Genomic DNA, 26,032 nt, shown 5'->3' on the forward strand with positions numbered 1-26,032 from the left:
CACTGGAAAACAGGCCGATCTCCAACATCTATATACAAGGGTGTTGATAGAAGCAGCACAGCTGATGTTTCTTTCCAGGATGACGTCACAGCCAAACAGGAACAGACCAGATGAAGCTACTCTGAGAAAAAGCAGAGAGAGCAGAACGTTAGAGATTGAACTAACAGATTCTGCAGAGTGGGAGAATAGAGATAGAATGAAGCAGAATGATGAAAAAGGGGTCCCTATGTCCTCCTGCAGTCTAAGCTTATAGCAGCAGAACTATAGAGATAGCTCAGGATAACCTGAGCCACTCTAACTAGAAGCTTTATCAAAAAGGAAAGTTTTAAGCCTAGCCTTAAAAGTAGACAGGGTGTCTGCCTCACGGACTAAAACTGGTAGTTGGTTCCACAGGAGAGGAGCCTGATAACTAAAAGATCTGCCTCCCATTCTACTTTTAGAAATTCTAGGAACCACTAGTAAACCTGCAGATTGAGAGCGAAGTGCTCTGTTAGGAACATAAGGAACAATCAGATCTCTGATATCAGATGGAGCTTGGCCATTTAAAGCTTTATATGTGAGAAGGAGGATTTTAAATTCTATTCTGGATTTAACAGGAAGCCAATGAAGAGAAGCCAGGATAGGCGAGATATGATCTCTCTTTTTAATTTTCATTAGAACTCTGGCTGCAGCATTTTGGATCAGCTGAAGGCTTTTAACTACAGTTTGTGGACTTCCTGATAGTAAAGAATTACAATAGTCCAGCCTTGAAGGAACAAATGCATGGACTAGTTTCTCAGCATCACCCCTGGACAGGATATTTCTAATTTTTGTAATGTTCCTCAGATGAAAGAAGGAAATTCTAGAAACCTCTTTGATATGGGATTTAAATGACAGGTCCTGATCAAAAATAACACCAAGATTTTTTACTTTATTATCTGAAATCAGTTTAATCCCATCCAGATGAAGTGACTGGCTAATCAGTTTCTTTTTCAGAGACTCTGGTCCAAAGACTATAACTTCTGTTTTGTCTGCATTCAGGAGCAGAAAGTTAAGAGTCATCCAGGTTTTTATGTCTTCAGACATGCCTGTAATCTATGTAATGGGTTAGCTTCATCTGGATTATAGACAGATATAGCTGGGTATCATCAGCATAACAGTGGAAATTAATCCCATGCTGTCTAATAACTCTACCGATTGGGAGCATGTATAAAGTAAAGAGAATTGGTCCTAGCACTGATCCCTGTGGTACTCCACAGGTAACCTTTGAGCGTGTTGAAGATCTATCATTAACATGAACAAACTGAATTCGATCAGATAGATAAGATTTAAACCAGTCTAGTGCTGTTCCTTTAATTCCAACAAAATATTCAAGTCTTTCTAAAAGAATATTATGGTCAACTGTATCAAATGCAGCACTAAGATCCAACAGGACGAGCACAGATACAAGTCCATTATCTGAGGCCATGAGAATATCATTAGTGACTTTCACCAGAGCTGTTTCAGTGCTATGATGAGCTCTAAAGCCAGACTGAAACTCTTCAAAAAGTTCATTATGGTGGAAGTGATCGCAAACTTGTTTGGCAACTACTTTCTCAAGAATTTTGGATAAGAAAGGAAGATTGGATATAGGTCTATAATTGACCAAGTCATCTGGGTCAAGAGACGGTTTCTTAAGCAGAGGTTTAATTACAGCAACCTTAAAAGCTTTAGGTACATATCCCTGTAACAGAGATAGATTAATCACATCTAAAATGGAGGAGGAGATCAAAGGGAATACCTCCTTAAATAACCTGGTTGGAACTGGATCTAACATACAAGTTGAAGGCTTAGATGAAGACAATAATTTTGCTAATTCAGAGAGTTCAACTGGATCAAAGCAGTCTAAACCCGGTTCAGATTCCATGACTACCTCAGGTACAATCGCGGATAGAGGAGTGCTTATGATCTTATTTTTAATAAGATCAATCTTATTTATAAAGAATCCCATAAAATCATTGCTGCTAAGAGCAGGTGGAATGGACGGTTCAACAGAGCTATGGCTCTGGGTGAGTTTGGCAACTGTATTACAAAGAAATCTAGGATTATTCTTATTCTCCTCTATTAATGAGGAGAAGTATGCTGCTCTTGCTTTACAAAGAGTCCTCTTATACAGCAGTAAACCATTTTTCCAGACTAGGAAGGACTCCCGCAGGCCTGTGGAGCGATATTTTCTCTCCAGTTTCCTAGCATTTTGCTTCAAAGTACGCAGCTCTGCATTAAACCAAGGAGCAAGCTTTCTATTTTTAACTGTTTTCATTTTCAAAGGAGCTGCGTTGTCTAAGGCAATATGCAGAGAACTAGCAACCCCATCAACAAAATCATCAACCTGTGAAGGGGAATAAGCTAAGCTTTTGCACTCTGCAGCACTGCTCAGCGACACAGAGGAGAGAGAAAGTGAAGCAGATTCTTTAAAATTTATAACTGCACTATCTGATAAAGATCTACTAAAATTGAACCTTCTTTTGGGGGAGGAGAACTCTGTTAAAGTAATCCTGAAGGTTATTGGAAAGTGGTCAGAGAGGACAGGGTTGTGAGGAAATACTGTTATTTCTTCACATTCTATGCCGTATGTCAGCACAAGATCCAAAGTATGAAGATGAGAATGCGTGGGACTATTCACATTTTGAACAAAGCCAATAGTGTCTAAGATAGCATTCAGCATGGATAGATAGGGCTTTAACAGCAGGTCCATAAATGTTTTGTAGAATTCCGAAGTAAGGCCATCCGGGCCCGGTGCCTTTCCTCCCTGTAAGGATTTGATGGCTCTTTCCACCTCTGCCTCTGATATTTCTGCATTTAGATCTTTTTTTCTGTCCTCTGGCAAATTGGGCAGCTTACGTTTTGAGAAAAAATTTTCCGTTAAAGATTGAGAGTTGTCAAATTGTTCAGATTGGTACAGATTTTTGTAAAATTCACAGAAAGCTGCGTTTATTTTCTCTGGGTCTGTAGAACATAAACCCCTCTGGTCAGAAATTGAAGCAATTGTTTGGGAAGTCTTCCGTGTTTTTGCAAGATAGGAAAGGTATCTACCTGGTTTATCCCCGTATTCAAACAATTTTTGTTTAGCAAATTTGACTTTGTCTGTAGCGTTCTGCGTCAGTAATGTTTTCAGTGAGCACCGGATAGCATTGAGCTCTCCCAACTTAGTCCGCAAAGGTTTTTTAATATATTCTTCTTCCGCGAGCCTAAGCTTTCTTTCTAAAATGTTTTGTTGTTCTGCAATTCTTCGTTTTTTGCTACATGTATATGATATTATTAATCTTCTACTAAATGCCTTAGCTGTGTCCCAGAGCAAGGAGGGGCTGCTAGCGGAAGGAGAATTGACAGCGAGAAATTGTTTGAATTCTGTTCTAAAATACTAAAATACAAATTTTTCATCTTTTAAAATTAAAGGATTTATTCTCCAATGATTTGATTGAACCCTAGCATTTTTAAAGGTATAATTTAGATACACTGCAGCATGGTCAGATATAACAATGTGTCCTATTTTGCAGGAAGCAACTTGTCTCAAAATAGTTTTAGGGAGAAAAAAATAATCAATACGTGTGTGGCATTTGTGGGGGTTGGAGTAGAAAGTATATTCCTTTCCAGCAGGATGGAGTTTTCTCCATACATCCACAAACCCCGCCTCCTCAAAAAGATCGAAAATCTGTTTTGATTTCCCTGAAACGGGAAGGGGGCTAGTGGGGAGCTTATCAATCAGTGGATTCTTAAGACAATTAAAATCGCCTCCCACAACAACATTTTCAAGAGAGAGCCCTGCAAGTTTTGCCATTATTTCCGTTAAGAAGTTAATAGGGTGGCCCGGTGGAAAATAAAAATTCAATATGGCAAATTCTTCCCCATTTATCATTGCTCTGACAAGTACGTACCTCCCTCTTTAATACATTCTATGACTTTAAAGGGCACTGATTTTTTTATAAGGATTGCAACTCCTCTACTTTTGGTCGTAAAAGAGGAGAAAAAAACACGTTCAAAACCGCATTGTTGCAATTTTAAATGTTCGGAGTCATTTAAATGTGTCTCCTGCATCGGCGCTATATCTATGCTTTCCTTCTTAAGGGCTAAAAGGACCTTCTTTCTTTTAATTGGTGAGTGACTGCCCTTAATGTTCCATGTACATATTCTTAGCATTTATAATCCAGAGTCATAATGCAATGCCACCCAAATAATGATTGTATACAAGGACTGCAATCTGCTGAGCTGAACAGGAACCAACCTAAACCAACAAATTAGAATCAAAATAAAACAGAAAAATGCGCATTCCGGGCGCGCTTTCCCCCTAGACCTGTAGGGGGCCATCCCTTCCTTAACCAAGCACGTGTGCTTCATCTCCCTGGTGAAAACACACAGGTACACAAACCCAAAAGAGAAAGTCCATCACATATCCATCGTTGCCGTGCACCACTAAACATCACAAGAAAATACAACTGAGCATATCAGATTTTGGCCCCGTCCACACGAAGTCAAAACGAACACGAAACGCTGATATTTTCCAAAACGTTTGTCGTAAAGACGGAGACGTAAAATAAATGTGATCGTCCACACGAATGCATGAAAACGCTGCAAAATGTATGCCAGGCCTGTAAGTGGCGCTGTGGTGCCAAAGCAAAAATAAGCGACGAAATATTGGGCATGCGCACTGATATTTATACATGGTTGCCCTGCGGGTCCATTTTCGTGGTTCAGTCAAATTCAGGTGCTGAACTATGTCGTCGATATTGCTCTGTTCTTCCTGGAGATATTCCAGAAGAAGAAGATTCTGTTGTAAGCCCGACAGCAGGGTGAGTAGCATTAGCAGCAACGGCGCCATTGTAGTAGTGATACTGGTCGCGCATGCGTGATTCGTTTACAGACCCCCGAAACGCCGGCTTCGTGTGGATGAGAGGCTGGTTTGGTGAAAAATTTGTGCGTTTAGGCCAGGGAACGTCTTCGTGTGGACGGGGCCTGAAATGAGTCATAATCACAATTACTCACATCACTTATCCTTATGCGTGAAGAGGGGAACAAAAAGAATCAGAACATACGGTACTTAGAAATCAGAGCTCTGACACCGTCCGGTCCAGAGCGTTTGCCTCCATGGTCTTCCGCTGTCGTTATTTCAGCCTAAACTGTCCACAAACTCCATTGCTTTTTCCGGCAAGACAAAAATCTTCGCTTCCCCATCGCGTACTATCCTCAATCTGGCCGGGTAAAGAAGGGAGTCCTGGATGCCTGCCTCCCGCAACCGTCGCTTTATCGCATCGAATCCTTTCCGCCTGCGCATGGTGTCTGCCGAGAAATCCTGGAAGAACATGATCTTAGAGTTCTGATACATCAGGGGCTGGTCTCCGCTCCCCGCACGCCGCGCGGCTTCGAGAATCTGCTGTTGATCACGGTAGTTATGAAATCTGATCAGCACCGGTCTTGGTCTCTGTGTAAGCCCGGGCTGTGGAGCCAGTGTGCGGTGCGCCCTCTCGAGCTTGATCCGGCCGTTCTTGGTTTTGATTTGTAGAAATTCGGGCAGCCATTTTTCAAAAAATTTTAGGGCTCCAGGGCCAGCTTCTATGCCCTCTTTTAAACCAAGCACCCGAATGTTCTTTCTCCTGCCTCTGTTTTCAATATCATCAATTCGTTGTGCCATAGTGAGGGCCTCTTTCTCCAACTTTTTTATGCGGGCCGTAGCCTGCTCCAGGGCGTCCTCCTGGGCTGCAATCCTGTCCTCCGCGTCTGTAGTGCGTCGGGCCAGCTCCTTTATCTCCGTGGCCTGGCTCTTAAGCATTTCAGTCAGAGTGTCTACTTTCTGGGAAATAACTAATGAAATGTTCCCAGTGATTTCCTCAATAACTTGGCGGAGAGCAGGATCGAGTGTGGTGGCCCCACCAGCCGCTGGCAGCTTAGCAGCTAGCTCTGTGTTAGCCATGTTACCTGTGTCAGCCAGTTGAGACTCTACCTCGCAGGTTTTGTTAGTTTTCTTTAGAATTTTGGGCGGCATTGTGCTGGAGTGAGTCGGAAGAGCGTTTATCAGCGTTGTATTACCACATTTAGTTGGATAGTCGTAGTGAGAGGGTGGTATTCTGCTCAGATATAAAATATATGGTGCGCAGCTCAACAAAGTCGACCGCTTGCTACGCCACCATCTTCCGGACCAGCGAAAATGGATGTTCTATTGTATAAACAGTTCAGTTCAGCGTTGTTTCAGGCAGAGAGCTAAAGTCCAGTGGCAGATAATTCAGCCTGCAGGATGGTGATCACACTTTAACATCTTCTTATCCGTATTGTGATGATTCGTTTGCTTGGATAAAAACTCAAAGTATTGGATTATAGAATAGATTCAGGAAGTAAATTATTAGAAGGATCCAGACTCTGGATGAGGCATCTGCTGAAAGAACAAACTCAGAGTTCTGTGTCCAGAACTCCTCCTGTGGGTTTTAACTAGCATTACACTTTGCTTTATTAAAGTGTGTATTTCAATAATAAATGGATGACTAACTAATGTGGATCCAAACCTGTTTCCTGTGTGTCTCAGGGATAAGTACACTCTGGAGCAGGACATCAGGGACATGGAGGAAGCCATCAGACACAAGAGTGCTGAGGTTCAGGTGAGGACAGCTGAGTGACTGTTTACAGGACGCCCTCCAGACATCCATGACCACTGGCTATGTTTTCCGGTCAACCACCCATCAGGAGATGCAGAACGAGCTGGACAGAGAGACCAGCAGTCTGCAGGAGCTGGAGGCCCAGAAACAGGATGCCCAGGACCGACTGGAGGAGATGGAGCAGCAGAAACACAAACTGGAGGACATGCTGAAAGAAGTACGGCTGAAGTGTCAGGAGGAGTCCCATCTGGTAAGAAGAAGGGGGGGCCTGCTTCCTGTGGAGCCTGCTTCCTGTGGGGACCTGTTTGCTGTGGGGACCTGCGTCCTGTGGGGTCCTGCATCCTGTGGGGACCTGCTTTCTGTGGGGTCCTGCGTCCTGTGGGGACCTGTTTCCTGTGGTGCCTGTTTCCTGTGGGGACCTGCTTGCTGTGGGGACCTGCGTCCTGTGGGGTCCTGCATCCTGTGGGGTCCTGCATCCTGTGGGGACCTGCTTCCTGTGGGGTCCTGCTTCCTGTGGGGACCTGCTTGCTCTGGGGACCTGCGTCCTGTGGGGTCCTGCATCCTGTGGGGTCCTGCATCCTGTGGGGACCTGCTTCTTGTGGGGTCCTGCTTCCTGTGGGGACCTGCTTGCTCTGGGGACCTGCGTCCTGTGGGGTCCTGCATCCTGTGGGGTCCTGCATCCTGTGGGGACCTGCTTCCTGTGGGGTCCTGCATCCTGTGGGGACCTGCTTCCTGTGGGGTCCTGCTTCCTGTGGGGACCTGCTTGCTGTGGGGACCTGCGTCCTGTGGGGTCCTGCATCCTGTGGGGTCCTGCATCCTGTGGGGTCCTGCATCCTGTGGGGACCTGCTTCCTGTGGGGTCCTGCTTCCTGTGGGGACCTGCTTGCTCTGGGGACCTGCGTCCTGTGGGGTCCTGCATCCTGTGGGGTCCTGCATCCTGTGGGGACCTGCTTCCTGTGGGGTCCTGCTTCCTGTGGGGACCTGCTTGCTCTGGGGACCTGCGTCCTGTGGGGTCCTGCATCCTGTGGGGTCCTGCATCCTGTGGGGACCTGCTTCCTGTGGGGTCCTGCTTCCTGTGGGGACCTGCTTCCTGTGGGGTCCTGCATCCTGTGGGGTCCTGCATCCTGTGGGGACCTGCGTCCTGTGGGGTCCTGCATCCTGTGGGGTCCTGCATCCTGTGGGGACCTGCTTCCTGTGGGGTCCTGCTTCCTGTGGGGACCTGCTTGCTCTGGGGACCTGCGTCCTGTGGGGTCCTGCATCCTGTGGGGTCCTGCATCCTGTGGGGACCTGCTTCCTGTGGGGTCCTGCTTCCTGTGGGGACCTGCTTCCTGTGGGGTCCTGCTTCCTGTGGGGACCTGCTTGCTGTGGGGACCTGCGTCCTGTGGGGTCCTGCTTTCTGTGGGGTCCTGCTTTCTGTGGGGTCCTGCTTTCCAACCCAGTCTCATGGGAAAATGTACCCCCACTACGTTGGTCCACACTGCAAAACGTAGTGGAGGTACATTAATGGCCATTTTTTTGTGGTACTGTTACGTTTCTTCTGCCTATACGCTTTCTATTGTTTTACGTCCTAGTCACGTGACTTTCAAGATTCCAGCTGGGAGAAGAAAAAAATATATATAGATGGCCGACATTCGCTCATTTTTTTGTGGAAAGATTAATAACTTGAGTTTGTTTTTGCATTAAAATGAGTTTTGATTACATTTCTAGTGAGAAATGTATAGTTTGTTGCCAGAATATTTACTCAGGGAATGTACATATTCAATTGCTTGTTCGTTTCTTGCAAAGATTTTTCAAGATAATGTGAAACTGTAACATTTTGGTATAAACATGGCTGAGATTTCTCTAACTTTTAGTGGGAAAATCAATAATTTCAATCAGTTTCTGCATTTAAATGGGTTTTGATTACATTTATAGCGAGAAGTGTAGGGTTTATTTACATAATATTTACTTAGTGAACATACATAATCACCCGCTTGCTAGTTTTTGCTACGGCTTTTCGGATCTCGTCAGAATTATGTGAAATTGCAACGTTTTGGCTGCTACCCATCGCCTAGCCTTTAGCTGCCGCCCCGATTCAACATTGAATTCTTTGTGACTTAACTCCATCTGATTGATCAAACCCTCGCCACTGCGTGCGTTGCGTCTGAGGTTGATTTTCAGATCAATGCATTACGTCGTGGCATACGGGAGAAACTAATTAAACTAGTTAAAAAAAGGATCATGGGTTAAGATCGGATGTGTTTTATTTGGAAATCTACCGGATCCTTTGTGCATTTAACTTCCTGTTTGGTGCGATCTCATTGATGGATTTTGACCAGATTTTGACCAAAGAGGAACTAAAAAAAAAATAAAAAATTTAAATACACAACCAGCATATCTGGAATCAGTGACAGAGAGCGACTGGGACCAGACGTTTATTAATTTCTCCCCACTGATTTCCATTCAAAATGTTTTCCGTCCCACCGGGCTCTAGGGAAGGGGCGGGCATACCGCCACCTACTGTTCATGAGTGTGTAGCAACATTGTTTTACATCCATTAAATTCTATTTTTTTATTTTGTATTCTGAAGATAAATAAATAATGCTTTCCTTAATCTATAAATATCTTTTATATTTCCTTTATTTCCCAATAATCCATTAAGACTCCATTCTTGGCCTGTCCTTTCAACTCTTTTCAATTTCTACCTTTCAGGTCCAGATGTTTTAAAGTTCATCAATACGTGTTCTACATTTTCTATCTCTCCACATCCTTCACATTTATCATTATTTTTCCTCCCTATTAAGTATAAATTGTCATTTAAATAAGTATGACCTACTCTTAATCTGATCATTATTATTTCTTCCCTTCGATTTCTCTCATTAATATTTCTATTTAATACTGACTTTTGTACTTTATATAACCTTCTTCCTTTTTATCTTCATTCCACCTTTTTTTTTTTGCCATTTTTCAATTTCTTTCCTCTTAATAAATGATTTTCCTTCCCCTTTCCCTAAAGGAATTGTAATTGTTATTTGTCTACTTTTCATTCCACCTAACTTTCCATTAATTAGCTTGAAAACAGCACTTTGTAGGCACCCACTTTCTCTAACAATGGCCCTTTTTGGGTTACCCTCCATGCATTGGGTGTAAGTTCAGTGGCAGTTCCAGAACATTTTCTTAGGGTTGACCAGGCAGTACAATAATGTGCATGTGGCCAAAAAGTAATAGGGATCAAATTCGGTTCAGAGTCAAGCTATTGGGATCAGGCATCAGGTTCAACTTGCATATTTTCTTAGCCAAAACAAGGATTTGTTGGGCTACTGTAATTTTTAATTGAAAAACGTCCTGAATGGGAAGTCTTCAAACTTGAAAAACAAAGTCCAAAGTTTTTTTTTGTTTTTTTCTTGTTTTTTTTGGAATGATTATGACCTGGATGTCTAAGAATCTTCACCAGCTTATCAGGGAAATGAATGCCCACAATGTCTATATCCTCCAAAAGAGAATAACAGAACAGACCTTCATGAGGCCCTTGTTAAAGCTATGCACATTAGGGCTGGGTGATAATTCAATAACGATATATATCGATCGATAGACGTGTGGCGCAATAGAAAAAAAGAGGGTCGATAAAAAAGAAACCCTGTTTTCCTTCCTTCTCATTGTAGCCTAGCATGTAGGTTTATGCTAGTCACTGCTTCCTCCCAACCAATCACAATCGCGGACCCAGGCACGCCGTCACAAAGCGCCGCCCTCTCAAACCACAACACAGAGCACATGAAGCTGTGCAGCAAGGAGAGGCGGAGGAAATTGTTCCAAAGAAGGGTTTTTGTAGTTCGCCAGTTTGGCAGTATTTCGGTCATGGCAAGTCGGACCAAAAACAAACCACAGTCATCTGGAAAATGTGTCGGGAACCAGTGAAAACGAAGTCTGATAACACAACCAACTTTTTTTTTCTTTATCATCTCAGCCGCTCACACCCGCAGGAGTACGAGCTGTGTAGGCCCCAACGCGGCTCTCCTCCGAGGAATCTTCGGAAAATATATATATATTTTCAGTTCTGGGCAGTTTCCCACGTAGTTCTAACAATTGAGATAAAAATGCTGAGGGGCCAGAAACTTCCAAGTAATAACTCAGGTTAAAGCAGGAAACGGGGGCGGCGGTGGGGGGGCATTTATTTATTTGTTATATTTATTTTGGTCACTTTAGTTTATTCTTTGTCAGTATTTAATAACATAACTCAGGTCTCTTAAGTTATTTTTCTTTAAAACAATTCTGTTATGGTTAAAAAAGTTGGTTAAATAAAGATTTCATTCGAAGTCTGTGTTTGTGTTTTTTTAATTAAAATTAAATCATTTAGCAATATTATAAAAAGTCCAGGCAGAGCTGCACATAAAATATGGTTTCAAATCTTTTCAATAATTATCGATATCGATCAATATGCATTTTTTTTAATCGATAAGCTTTTTTTCTATATCGCCCAGCCCTAATGCACATATTTATGCATCTATGCTCTTCAAATAACTTTCTGGTTCGACGCAACATTTACATTAAATGGGTTGAGAGGTTTTTCTTTACCAGTAAATACATAAAAGATTCCCAGATGACTGCCGATACAAACTCTCCCCTATAAAACCTAAAACTAATTCTTATAAGAGAGTAAAATCTGTAATAGTCTTCAGTAAATGTAGCATATTGTTGTAAATAATCGATTGCTTTATTTTTGGTGTCAGCTTTTGGTCAATATGCTAACCTTAAAAGGTCAAAGTGGGAAAATGTACCCCCACTACGGGTAGTAGTGGGGTAGTAGCAGACAAATTAGCAATTAGAGGAGGCAATAACAATTACAATTCCTTTAGGGAAAGGGGAAGGAAAATCATTTATTAAGACGAAAGAAATTGGAAAAATGGCAAAAAGGTGGAATGAAGATAAAAAAGGAAGAAGGTTATATAAAGTACAAAAGTCAGTATTAAATAGAAATATTAATGAGAGAAACCGAAGGGAAGAAATATTAATGATCAGATTAAGAGTAGGTAATACTTATTTAAATGACAATTTATACTTAATAGGGAGGAAAAATGATGATAAATGTGAAGGATGTGGAGAGATAGAAAATGTAGAACACGTATTGATGAACTTTAAAACATCTGGACCTGAAAGGAAGAAATTGAAAAGAGTTGAAAGGACAGGCCAAGAATGGAGTCTTAAAGGATTATTGGGAAATAAAGGAAATATAAAAGATATTTATAGATTAAGGAAAGCATTATTTATTTATCTTCAGAATACAAAATAAAAAAATAGAATTTAATAGATGTAAAACAATGTTGCTACACACTCATGAACAGTAGGTGGCGGTATGCCCGCCCCTTCCCTAGAGCCCGGTGGGATGGAAAACATTTTGAATGGAAATCAGTGGGGAGAAATTAATAAACGTCTGGTCCCAGTCGCTCTCTGTCACTGATTCCAGATATGCTGGTTGTGTATTTAAATTTTTTATTTTTTTTTTAGTTCCTCTTTGGTCAAAATCTGGTCAAAATCCATCAATGGGACCGCACCAAACAGGAAGTTAAATGCACAAAGGATCCGGTAGATTTCCAAATAAAACACATCCGATCTTAACCCATGATCCTTTTTTTAACTAGTGTAATTAGTTTCTCCCGTATGCCACGACGTAATGCATTGATCTGAAAATCAACCTCAGACGCAACGCACGCAGTGGCGAGGGTTTGATCCGTCAGATGGAGTTAAGTCACAAAGAATTCAATGTTGAATCGGCGCGGCAGCTAAATGCTAGGCGATGGGTAGCAGCCAAAACGTTGCAATTTCACATAATCCTGACGAGATCCGAAAAACCGTAGCAAAAACTAGCAAGCGGGTGATTATGTATGTTCACTAAGTAAATATTATGTAAATAAACCCTACACTTCTCGCTATAAATGTAATCAAAACCCATTTAAATGCAGAAACTGATTGAAATTATTGATTTTCCCACTAAAAGTTAGAGAAATCTCAGCCATGTTTATACCAAAATGTTACAGTTTCACATTATCTTGAAAAATCTTTGCAAGAAACGAACAAGCAAGTGAATATGTACATTCCCTGAGTAAATATTCTGGCAACAAACTATACATTTCTCACTAGAAATGTAATCAAAACTCATTTTAATGCAAAAACAAACTCAAGTCATTAATCTTTCCACAAAAAAATGAGCGAATTTCTGCCATATATATATTTTTTTCTTCTCCCAGCTGGAATCTTGAAAGTCACGTGACTAGGACGTAAAACAATAGAAAGCGTATAGGCAGAAGAAATGTAACAGTATCACAAAAAATGGCCATTAATGTACCTCCACTACGTTTTGCAGTGTGGACCAATGTAGTGGGGGTACATTTTCCCATGAGACTGGGTTGTGCTTTCTGTGGGGTCCTGCATCCTGTGGGACCTGCTTTCTGTGGGGGCCTGCTTTCTGTGGGGTCCTGCTTCCTGTGGGGACCTGCATCCTGTGGGACCTGCTTCCTGTGGGGACCTGCATCCTGTGGGACCTGCTTTCTGTGGGGGCCTGCTTTCTGTGGGGTCCTGCTTCCTGTGGGGACCTGCATCCTGTGGGACCTGCTTCCTGTGGGGACCTGCATCCTGTGGGACCTGCTTTCTGTGGGGGCCTGCTTTCTGTGGGGTCCTGCTTCCTGTGGGGACCTGCATCCTGTGGGACCTGCTTCCTGTGGGGACCTGCATCCTGTGGGACCTGCTTTCTGTGGGGTCCTGCTTTCTGTTGGGGCCTGCCTCCTCAGTCGAGTGTTTATTCTTATTAACAGAAGATCAGCTCAGCATCAGCATGTGGACACAGCTGCTCGCACCCTTAGAAACCGATAGATCTCGTCTCATTGGGCGATAGGCGTGACAACAGAGAGGCCATCTTAGGGTTGGCGTTCGGTACGGTCAGAGAGAAGAGACGTGTTCGACAGATTTCCAGATAAACCCACTGACTGAAAACAAGAATGTTTCAGGTTTCATGGGACCAACTGATTGATCTGATTTCCTGTTTTAAAACATCATTTTGATTTCTTATTGACAGCAAACTTTCAGAGCCAATTCTTAGGATGCCCGACTTTTATTAGATTTAGATTTAAAGACTTATACAGATTTGATTCATTTTGTTTACATGATCGAACCGAACGATTCTGACGGTTTTCATAAATCGTCCCATCCCTAGTATATATATATATATGTATATATGTATATATATATATATATACAGGTGCTGGTCATAAAATTAGAATATCATGAAAAAGTAGATTGATTTCAGTAATTCCATTTAAAAAGTGAAACTTGTATATTATATTCATACATTACATACAAACTCATATATTTCAGATGTTTATTTTGTTTAATTTTGATGATTACAAATGACAACAAATGAAAATCTCAAATTCATCATATCAGAAAATTAGAATATTGTGAAAAGGTTCAAAATTGATGGCCTCTGGTGCCACACTCTAATCAGCTAATTAACTCAAACCACCTGCAAAAGCCTTTAAATGGTCTTTCAGTCTAGTTCTATAGGCTACACAATCATGGGGAAGACTGCTGACTTGACAGTTGTCCAAAAGACGACCATCGACACCTTGCACAAGGAGGGCAAGACACAAAAGGTCATCGCTAAAGAGGCTGGCTGTTCACAGAGCTCAGTGTCCAAGCACATTAATAGAGAGGCGAAGGGAAGGAAAAGATGTGGTCGAAAAAAGTGTACAAGCAAGAGAGATAACCGCACCCTGGAGAGGATTGTGAAACAAAACCCATTCAAAAATGTGGGGGAGATTCACAAAGAGTGGACTGCAGCTGGAGTGAGTGCTTCAAGAACCACCACACACAGACGTATGAAAGACATGGGTTTCTGCTGTCGCATTCCTTGTGTCAAGCCACTCTTGAACCACAGACAGCGTCAGAAGCGTCTTGCCTGGGCTAAAGAGAAACAGGACTGGACTGCTGGTGAGTGGTCCAAAGTCATGTTCTCTGATGAAAGTAAATTTTGCATTTCCTTTGGAAATCAAGGTCCCAGAGTCTGGAGGAAAAGAAGAGAGGCACTTCATCCACGTTGCTTGAAGTCCAGTGTAAAGTTTCCACAGTCAGTGATGGTTTGGGGTGCCATGTCATCTGCTGGTGTTGGTCCATTGTGTTTTCTGAGGTCCAGGGTCAACGCAGCCACATACCAGGAAGTTTTAGAGCACTTCATGCTTCCTGCAGCTGACCAACTTTTTGGAGATGCAGATTTCATTTTCCAACAGGACTTGGCACCTGCACACAGTGCCAAAGCTACCAGTACCTGGTTGAAGGACCATGGTATCCCTGTTCTTAATTGGCCAGCAAACTCTCCTGACCTTAACCCCATAGAAAATCTATGGGGTATTGTGAAGAAGAAGATGCAATACACCAGACCCAACAATTCAGAAGAGCTAAAAGCCACTATTAGAGCAACCTGGGCTATCATTACACCTGAGCAGTGCCACAGACTGATCGACTCCATGCCACGCCGCATTGCTGCAGTAATACAGGCCAAAGGAGGCCCAACTAAATACTGAGTGCTGTACATGCTCATACTTTTCATGTTCATACTTTTCAGTTGGCCAACATTTCTATAAATCCTTTGTTTTTATTGGTCTTCAGTAATATTCTAATTTTCTGATATGATGAATTTGAGATTTTCATTTGTTGTCATTTGTAATCATCAAAATTAAACAAAATAAACATCTGAAATATATGAGTTTGTATGTAATGTATGAATATAATATACAAGTTTCACTTTTTAAATGGAATTACTGAAATCAATCTACTTTTTCATGATATTCTAATTTTATGACCAGCACCTGTATATATATATATATATAAAACATTAGCCAGAGCTAATGTTAGCTCTGGCTGCTTCAGACGGGCTGATGAAGTAAATTAATCTGCACCAATGATTAGAATATATTGGATACATGTTTTACATATTGAATAAATGTTTTACACTAAATACCTTTATGTTATACAGGTCACAGAGTCCAAAAGAGTGTGCGCCACCAAATGTGGAGGGATAGAGAGCAGAGTGTGTGTAAAGGCTCTCTGCAGCTGCAGCTTTGAGCACAGCCTTGAAGTCTGAGAGATAAGACCAGGGTGGGAAAAAACAGAGAATGAGCGGGAGAACAGGAGCATTGACGGGAGTCCAAGGCCATTTGAGGCCTTTGAAAACCAGGGTGCAGAAATGAGACCTGTTTGTAAGACAGACGCATTGAGAATGGGTTGTTCAGGGTTGCACAGCTAAGCTGAACTAATTGTAATATATTGAGTTGTCATCTCCAAAGCATGCGGTGCGGTACTGGTCGCACAAAAAGGGATGTTTTACTGGAACTTTGAGTTTTAAACTTATGCTGACCTTTTTTGATGTAATGTTATGATCATAAGTCACACTGGATGAAAACATTGTTTTGACATATTGATGATTAAGACTATGATGTGTTTTTGATTTAACTGCACTAAATGTTATCATGATCTACAAGAAATGTCACTATGACTTGTGAAGAAAAAGCTTTGATAGATCAAAGAAAGGCTTCAATTAAAAATATAAAATATGGTTTGAAGGTGGGTCTTCCACCAAGATGAAAGAGCCCCGAGCCCCGGGAGTGAATAAAAGAGGGCCCTTTTCTGCATGTAAGTCAGTTGCTCACCGGTGAACAGCTCATGTGTGTTCTGTAAATAAAATTCTCCGGACCTGGACTCAGTTGCCTCTGCCTAATTTTTGATCATAGTTTGAAGACTTTTTCTACAGCTTTTTGAAAACTTTGAATTTTTATAAGACTTAGCTTCAATTTTAAGTCGTAGGGAGAACAGTTTCCACGACAGGGCTAACGTTAGCCCTGGCCGCTGCAGACAGGCTAATGTTAGCTCTGGCTGCTTCAGACGGGCTAATGTTAGCTCTGGCCCCTGCAGACGGGCTAACGTTAGCTCTGGCTGCTGCAGACGGGCTAATGTTAGCTCTGGCCCCTACAGACAGACTAATGTTTGCTCTTGCCCCTGCAGACGGGCTAACGTTAGCCCTGGCCGCTGCAGACGGGCTAATGTTAGCTCTGGCCCCTACAGACAGACTGATGTTAGCTCTGGCCCCTGCAGACGGGCTAACATTAGCTGTGGCTGCTGCAGACGGGCTAACGTCAGCCCTGGCCGCTGCAGACTGTTAGCCCATCTGTCGTTACCCTCTGAGGTCCGCTGGTTGCCGCGATCCTCTCCACTTCAGCAATTTTTTTTTAATTACGCATTAAATCGGTAAATGGACCATATAGTGAAGCTTTGAAGTATAATGTTCTCGCCTCAGATGATCTTAAAACTTCCTTTTATTGAACAACAGAAACAGAAATAGAACTTTTAACTTTCAATGGAGCACTTCATAGAAAGCTGCTGCTGCCGCAGTGCATGCTGGGACAGCTGTCAATCTCAAGAACAGACAAGTCTGCTATGATGCATGCTGGGTAAAGAGGGAGGGGCGAGAACAACATCCGGGGGTTTGGTCCGTTCTCGGTCTGCTGTTCTTGTGAACTGGAACAGTACTCGGACTGAGGCTGATGACGTTTCACGAGAACGCCAAAGTCCACATAGTGAGAAACGGCCGATGTCTTTGGTCCTACCTACAAACCTGCTGTCTCTGTCCTTCTCTGATGCAGATCTCCAGCCTTCAGAGTCAGATCCACTCTCAGGAGTCCGACCTGCAGAGCCAGGAGGAGGAGCTGAGCCGGGCCAAGGCTGACCTGGACAGACTGCACCAGGAGGAGCGACAGCTGGAGCAGAACCTGGCAGCTGGAAAGATCCAGCTTGAAACCATAATCAGTTCCCTCAAGTCCACCCAGGAGGAGATCAACCAGGTAGGAGCGGTTGGTCATTTACAGACTGAGAGGAGGTGGGTTGGCAGAGCTTGTGATGAATAGATGGTGTCAACCGGGACCATGACGTACCGTGAGGTTAGAGGCAGATTTACAAATATATCAACTCAAAATGGCAGCTTATTCATTCGGCTGCTGGTTAATTTGCAGACACACAAACTTACAATGAATGACAGTAAATGTCATTGTAACATAAAGGAAAGAAAAAATGTCTGTAAATGGATGTATTGGCAGAAGCAAAAAAAGCTTCTGATGGTCACCCTCCCACACCAAGTCACATCTATAGGATAAACTGGGCAGTTTAACCTCCATAAACGCTCCTCTAGCAGAAATAAAGCCCAGTGCAGGAAAGGCAGCTGATCTATTTATAATCTAGTTATTGAATTAATCACATTACATATTACTTTCTATTAAATATTAAAGTCTTGAAGCCATTCAGGTTTAAACATTCATCAGTGTCCAATTGAACAGGAGGAAATCGCTTTAGCTGACCTTGGACCTCCACAGCGTGGCTGTGCTGCAGGAGGCTGGATGTGTTACTCTGGTTATTCCCCACAGTCTGCAGACTAACTTTGCATTTCCTGTTCCTTTGATCAACATCTATGGCGTCATGTTGGTTCCACTGATCTGAGCGTGCAGCGGGAAAAAACGGGGATCGTTTAAACTCGCACACCTTCCCTATAAACCGCTCTGCTGCGCGCTCAACTCTGACATCACGCTGTCAGCTTCATCTCTGCTCTCGCTCGGCTCCACAGGAGGAACTGATGTCATTTCCTTTCCTGTTAGCGGCGTCTTCACTGAGCTCATCCTCCATTATCTTTGTTTACGCTTTAAATTATTACCAAAGGGTTTGAATTAGCTTTATAACCTCAATACTGTACATCAGGTAAGGCAAAACTAAGAAACAGTACAAGATATATATATATATATATATATATATATATATATATATATATATATATATATATATATATATATATATATATATATATATATATTTAACTTGGTTTATTCTTATAGGATCTATATGTTTGTTCTGTTTCCTGAGTTCTATTTTTCAATCTTTATACAGTTTATTTTTCTTTGTTCAAGCTTATTAAATGCCCTAGGTTAGCCATGGCTTTTCTGCATATTTATTTAGTTTTACCTTATATACTAGGACGTATGGAGGACCAACTCTGCCATATTTAAAAATAAATACAGAAATAAATAAATGCTCGATAAATTAATAAGCATACAATTAATTCAATTCAATTCAATTCAGTTTATTTATATAGCGCCAAATTCACAACACATGTCATCTCAAGGCACTTTACAGTTCAACCAGATCATACAGTCAAATTGATACAAAGTTTTCTATCTAAGGAAAACCAGTTGATTGCATTGACTCATTGACTCAAATACAATCCCCCACACTAAGCATGCTTGTAGCGACAGTGGAGAGGAAAAACTCCCTTTTAACAGGAAGAAACCTCCAGCAGAACCAGGCTCAGTGTGAGCGGCCATCTGCCGAGGCCCACTGGGGTTCAAGGAGACAGAAGCAGAGATACAAAAAGCAGCTGTAAAAGGCGGCCCCGTCCAGGAAACACACAGCCAGGCAGACGAGCTCCAAGGCAGCTCCCATGCCAGAGGACGAAGAAAGCACATCCACTTAGTCACGGTCAGAGAAACAGGACCACACTGGAAAACAGGCCGATCTCCAACATCTATAAACAAGGGTGTTGATAGAAGCAGCACAGCTGATGTTTCTTTCCAGGATGACGTCACAGCCAAACAGGAACAGACGAGGCAAAGCTACTCTGAGGAAAAGCAGAGAGAGCAGAAGGTTAGAGATTGAACTAACAGATTCTGCAGAATAGGAGAACAGAGAGAGAATGAAGCAGAATGATGAAATGGGGGTCCCTATGTCCTCCAAAAGTCTAAGCCTATAGCAGCATAACTATAGAGATAGCTCAGGATAACCTGAGCCACTCTAACTATAAGCTTTATCAAAAAGGAAAGTTTTAAGCCTAGCCTTAAAAGTAGACAGGGTGTCTGCCTCACGGACTAAAACTGGTAGTTGGTTCCACAGGAGAGGAGCCTGATAACTAAAAGATCTGCCTCCCATTCTACTTTTAGAAATTCTAGGAACCACTAGTAAACCTGCAGATTGAGAGCGAAGTGCTCTGTTAGGAACATAAGGAACAATCAGATCTCTGATATCAGATGGAGCTTGGCCATTTAAGGCTTTATATGTGAGAAGGAAGATTTTAAATTCTATTCTTGATTTAACAGGAAGCCAATGAAGAGAAGCCAGGATAGGAGAGATATGATCTCTCTTTTTAATTTTCATTAGAACTCTGGCTGCAGCATTTTGGATCAGCTGAAGGCTTTTAACTACAGTTTGTGGACTTCCTGATAGTAAAGAATTACAATAGTCCAGCCTTGAAGTAACAAATGCATGGACTAGTTTCTCAGCATCACCCCTGGACAGGATATTTCTAATTTTTGCAATGTTCCTCAGATGAAAGAAGGAAATTCTAGAAACCTCCTTGATATGGGACCTAAATGACAGGTCCTGATCAAAAACAACACCAAGATTTTTTACTTTATTATCTGAAATCAGTTTAATCCCATCCAATCCCCAGAAATACAATAGACAAATAAATGTAGAAATTAAATTATACAGTGAGACATAAATGTATATATATCTTTGAATTAGCCTCTTTATTTATTCTCCTCTGTAATAATTACCTTATTTACTTATTGTCCATTATAATCTTCAACTTTTTTTTATTTCTTACTCAAGTATTTATTTATGTGCATGTTATAATATATATTAGTCTGTTTTATTCTTCCTTTGTATTTTTTTACCTTATATATTTCTTCCATGCTATTTATTTCTGCCTCATTATGCAAATGAGTAGGTGGCATGGCTTAAAGGGTCACCTTTCTGCCAATTGGTTGGTTAGCATTTTACTGCATCGGTCGAATCTACAGGAGAAGAGGAGAGTCTGAAATCAGTGGCCATTTCTCAATTCACTATAATGCGAGTAAAGACTCGTGTCCTTGCCAGGTCTGTTGTTGAGAAGAACCCAGGAAAGTCTGGACTCTGGGAGAACCGGAGCACGCAGAATAAATCTGGATCAACTGGAACAGAAGCGTAGTGATGACATCACCACACGTTCAACTCGTCTGATGCTGCGTTTCAACTTCTGTTATTAATAGTCCCTAGATAATAATAAATTATTTTTTTTCATTTAGTGGAGGAATAATAATGAAGACAGTCAGATAAACACAAATCAAATGAACATTTGGCCGCTGCAGAGAGGCTAACGTTAGCCCTGGTCGCTGCAGACGGGCTGAAGTTAGCCCTGGCCACTGCAGAGAGGCTAACGTTAGCCCTGGTCGCTGCAGACGGGCTGAAGTTAGCCCTGGCCGCTGCAGAGAGGCTAACATTAGCCCTGGCCGCTGCAGAGAGGCTAACGTTAGCCCTGGCCGCTGCAGAGAGGCTGAAGTTAGCCCTGGCCGCTGCAGAGAGGCTAATGTTAGCCCTGGCCACTGCAGACGGGTTAATGTTAGCCCTGGTCACTGCAGACGGGTTAACGTTAGCCCTGGTCGCTGCAGACGGGCTAACCTTAGCCCTGGCCGCTGCAGAGAGGCTAACTTTAGCCCTGGCCGCTGCAGACGGGCTAACCTTAGCCCTGGCCGCTGCAGAGAGGCTAACTTTAGCCCTGGCCGCTGCAGACGGGCTAACGTTAGCCCTGGCCGCTGCAGAGAGGCTAATGTTAGCCCTGGCCGCTGCAGACGGGCTAACGTTAGCCCTGGCCGCTGCAGAGAGGCTAACGTTAGCCCTGGCCGCTGCAGACGGGCTAGCCCTTTGGAGAATTTGGAGAAGCCATTTAAACTAAAAATCATGTTTTTGGACTGTGGGAGGAAGCCGAAGTACCCGGAGAGAAACCACACATGCAGGAATTTGAACCCAGAACCTTCTTGCTGCAAGGCAGCAGTGCTAACCACTGCTCCACTGAGCAGCCCGGTCTCAGAATACTAATCAATTACAAACTGACCAAAATGAGTAGCAGAAAAATGAAACACTTTTTTTTTTCTGCATGAGACACATTGCTCTAATCTGGAACATTTAAAACTGACCAGAAAAGGTTTTAACGACTTTCTCTGTTTCATAGGAGTCTGGGCGCAGGAGGGGATCAGTAATTTTCATTTCGCACCAAGTCACTTAGAAATAACCTCTGAAATACTTGTTAACGGAGGATGTTATGTAACCATCAGCAGTAGAATTAAAGGCTCTTAGGTTATCTTTTATGTATTTGCTCCATCAGGATCAAACTGGACATTTCATAAGCAAATTAGGGATTTAATGAAAAGACACCAGGAATAGCTGATTAGAGGCAGCAACTTAAACCAAAGATCAGACTCCCTGAAAGACACTCGACTTAGGCTGAAAAATCTACTGGTTTCCATAGCAGCCATCTTCAAAATCTGTTTGAAGAATTTGGCAAATCTATTATCTGGAGGGAATTAATCCCAAAGTTAGAAATTTTTCCTCCTACTGTCGTTATCTTGCGAAGAGAAGAGAAAGGAAAAGCTAAATGTTTAGTTTACTGTTGGCTTCTGGGAAGAAAACCAGTAAAGCTCCCACTGTTGGAGACTGGAGCAGTGTTATCCATGATGATTATGTCACGGAAGATACACTATATTGCCAAAAGTATTTGCTCACCCATCCAAATTATTGGAATCAGGTGTTCCAATCACTTCCATGGCCACAGGTGTATAAATTCAAGCACCTAGGCATGCAGACTGTTTTTACAAACATTTGTGAAAGAATGGGTCGCTCTCAGGAGCTCAGTGAATTCCAGCGTGGAACTGTGATAGGATGCCACCTGTGCAACAAATCCAGTCGTGAAATTTCCTCGCTCCTAAATATTCCACAGTCAACTGTCAGCTGTATTATAAGAAAATGGAAGTGTTTGGGAACGACAGCAACTCAGCCACGAAGTGGTAGGCCACGTAAACTGACGGAGCGGGGTCAGCGGATGCTGACGCGCATAGTGCGAAGAGGTCGCCAACTTTCTGCAGAGTCAATCACTACAGACCTCCAAACTTCATGTGGCCTTCAGATTAGCTCAAGAACAGTGCGCAGAGAGCTTCATGGAATGGGTTTCCATGGTCGAGCAGCTGCATCCAAGCCATACATCACCAAGTGCAATGCAAAGCGTCGGATGCGGTGGTGTAAAGCACGCCGCCACTGGACTCTAGAGCAGTGGAGACGCGTTCTCTGGAGTGACGAATCGCGCTTCTCCATCTGGCAATCTGATGGACGGGTCTGGGTTTGGCGGTTGCCAGGAGAACGGTACTTGTCTGACTGCATTGTGCCAAGTGTAAAGTTTGGTGGAGGGGGGATTATGGTGTGGGGTTGTTTTTCAGGAGCTGGGCTTGGCCCCTTAGTTCCAGTGAAAGGAACTCTGAATGCTTCAGCATACCAAGACATTTTGGACAATTCCATGCTCCCAACTTTGTGGGAACAGTTTGGAGCTGGCCCCTTCCTCTTCCAACATGACTGTGCACCAGTGCACAAAGCAAGGTCCATAAAGACATGGATGACAGAGTCTGGTGTGGATGAACTTGACTGGCCTGCACAGAGTCCTGACCTCAACCCGATAGAACACCTTTGGGATGAATTAGAGCGGAGACTGAGAGCCAGGCCTTCTCGTCCAACATCAGTGTGCGACCTCACAAATGCGCTTCTGGAAGAATGGTCAAAAATTCCCATAAACACACTCCTAAACCTTGTGGACAGCCTTCCCAGAAGAGTTGAAGCTGTTCTAGCTGCAAAGGGTGGACCGACGTCATATTGAACCCTATGGATTAGGAACGGGATGTCACTTAAGCTCATATGTGAGTCAAGGCAGGTGAGCAAATACTTTTGGCAATATAGTGTATGACATGCCATGAGGCTTGAGTAGGATACAGTTGACAGATACTGGAGATTGACATGTGACATCATACATCAGCTGTGTTCCATCACAACCCAGTTACAAAACCCTGAGTTACAATAAGGACAAACCCTGGTTCACAGCCAAACTCAGATGGTTGGAGAAGGAAGAGGCCTTCAAGACTGGAGACACATGCTGATTCAAAGATGATTCAAATATGTTCAGCAAGGCTGTGAAAGAGGCTCAATGACTCATCTGAGCAGCTGCTGATGAACAGTTTCCAGCCAACGACTCTGCATCTGTCTGGAAAGGGCTTATGCCAGATGTGCACTGCATGAGTTTTGGAAAGGTTGCTCGCAGCTGCAGCCTCACGCTGTACAACGAGATCACAGGGTTATGTTGGATGGATCCACCCATCCATCCAACATCCATCCATCCAACATCCATCCATCCATCCACCCATCCATCCATCCATCCATCCATCCATCCATCCATCCATCCATCCAACATCCATCCATCCATCCACCCATCCATCCATCATCCATCCCTCCATCCATTCATCCATCCAATCACCCATCCATCCCTCCATCCATTCATCCATCCAATCACCCATCCATCCATCCATCCATCCATCCATCCATCCATTCTCCATCCAACCATCCATCCAACCAACCATCCATCCATCCATCCAACCATCCAACCAACCTTCCAACCATCCATCCATCCATCCATTCTCCATCCAACCATCCATCCAACCAACCATCCATCCATCCATCCAACCATCCAACCAACCATCCAACCATCCATCCATCCATCCATCCAACCAACCATCCATCCATCCATCCATCCATCCATCCATCCATCCATCCATCCAACCAACATCAATCCATCAGCAGACGCTGCACCAATCCGCCATTCGATCTCCCGCTCTATCTTCCCCTCATTTGTGAACAAGATCACTTTAACACCGTTCAGCCTGACTAACTTAGGAACTCCAGAAGAGTGGTGGGGCCAACAATCACCTGGATCAAAGACTCTGAAGTTATTTAGTGCTTTTTTTTATTACCAGTTAACTGCATTTTCTAGCATTTCTTCTAGGTTTCTACCGCTACTTTTAATGTTACTCTTCCCTCGTTTGTTCCAACTCATTTTAAACATGTACTCCTGCCTCTTCTGGCAATTCAAAAGTAACTTTGACTTTTATTGATGTCTCTTATGTCCTGTTTTTTTTTTTTAAACCTTCTGACTGACTACATTACCAAACGCAAATATTAGTGTAAATGAATACACCTGATATTACTATTATTTGTACATAATTTGTTTCTTTGCATGTAAGGACTTGTTCAGTGAACTGGGTCAAAGGTTCTGTGCTGCCTGAAGCATAATCATTGCCCAGATGTTCTGCATGCTTCCCTCTAAGGAGGAGACATGTTTAATGGTTTTACACCACCCCAAGGAAACCTGTATTTAGTGTCTGTGGTTTGCTTTCTGCAGGCTCGCAGCAAGTTATCCCAGATTCAGGACAGCCAGCAGGACATGTCTAAAGGAATCGAGCAGTTCAACAGCTCCCTAAACGCAACCAATGGGGGTAGCATGACCAACCTGGCCGACATGAGCGAAGGCTTCAGCGACAGAGAGAGCACTGGGAAGGGGAAGCAGGTCAGCCCTTCTACATGTCCCAGTACAGATCCAAGTCTGGTCCCCGTATGGACCACCTTAATATCAGAGTTGTTGACGTGCTGATGACTAACATAATGAAGGATGTTTGAGGTAGTTAAAGAGTTGATTTGTAGGTCATAATTTCTAAGACTACTCCCACTTTTATTTAAGACCCAATATGTCGTTGGACATGATATATAGTTGTTCTACTACTCTATGATCATCTAAACAAAGTATCAACAGATGAGTGACTGGAACAGGTTCTAGATCAAATTAACTAATTTCTCAGTTCAGAATAAAAGGCTTGTCTTACAGAAGAAAATAGTTTTCTAGCAGAAGAACTTCTATTTCATCCCTACTGACCTCCAGAGGCGGTTCTTCAAGCACTGAATGATCATTCTTGTGCATATACAAGTTCAGTACTAATGACAACAAAGTCCCCTGTGACCTGCTGGGGAGCCATAAAGTCACATGGCATTCTGCGTTCAATCCCTTTTCTTCTTCTGGCGTGCAGGTGTGGTTGTGTGAAGCTGGTTACTTCTGTGTGTACCACTGTATCCTAGCTGCTTGTTGCTAATAGCCCCATGACCTGGTTTGGTCGGAGCTGCAGGTAAGTACTGCCCTCCAGGGGATGCACAAGCTGGGTTTTTTTTTCCACCCTTAACAGATCTGCGGTTGCTGCTGCGATAACGGTTTTGTTCTTTTCTAACAGCAGTAGTTTGCTGCTCGCATTGATTTAAAAAGGTAGTTTTTGTTGCTCTTTTGACTCACCAGTGGCGTTTCTGCTCATGCTGAGTTCATTTTTGGTTCAAGTCGCAGGGAAGCGACTGTTTCAATGGTTGCAGTTCCAAATTCTCCCGAGTGGTGCCCAACTTCACACGAGTGAATAAAGGGAATATGATTGGTCAATTATAAAGGGGGCGGGATTATTGTGGAAGAAGATTTGCAAACAAGTTGGATTG

At 43.0% G+C, this 26,032-nt stretch overlaps 1 protein-coding gene across 3 annotated transcripts in view; it reads left to right on the top strand.

The window, feature by feature from the left end:
- LOC119777826 (epidermal growth factor receptor substrate 15-like 1) overlaps positions 1 to 26,032 on the top strand; it is a 74,408-nt gene that overhangs the window by 19,145 nt on the left and 29,231 nt on the right. For all 3 annotated transcript variants that reach the window (XM_038276822.1, XM_038276823.1, XM_038276824.1), the window contains exons 3-6: positions 6,530 to 6,602; positions 6,688 to 6,849; positions 17,263 to 17,460; positions 24,906 to 25,070. In XM_038276822.1, coding sequence (XP_038132750.1) covers positions 6,530 to 6,602; positions 6,688 to 6,849; positions 17,263 to 17,460; positions 24,906 to 25,070 — 598 coding nt within the window. The remainder of the gene's footprint in view (positions 1 to 6,529; positions 6,603 to 6,687; positions 6,850 to 17,262; positions 17,461 to 24,905; positions 25,071 to 26,032) is intronic.

The sequence above is a fragment of the Cyprinodon tularosa genome, unplaced genomic scaffold (assembly GCF_016077235.1).
Source record: "Cyprinodon tularosa strain WSP-4 unplaced genomic scaffold, ASM1607723v1 ctg1278, whole genome shotgun sequence".
NCBI classification, from domain to species: Eukaryota; Metazoa; Chordata; class Actinopteri; order Cyprinodontiformes; family Cyprinodontidae; genus Cyprinodon; species Cyprinodon tularosa.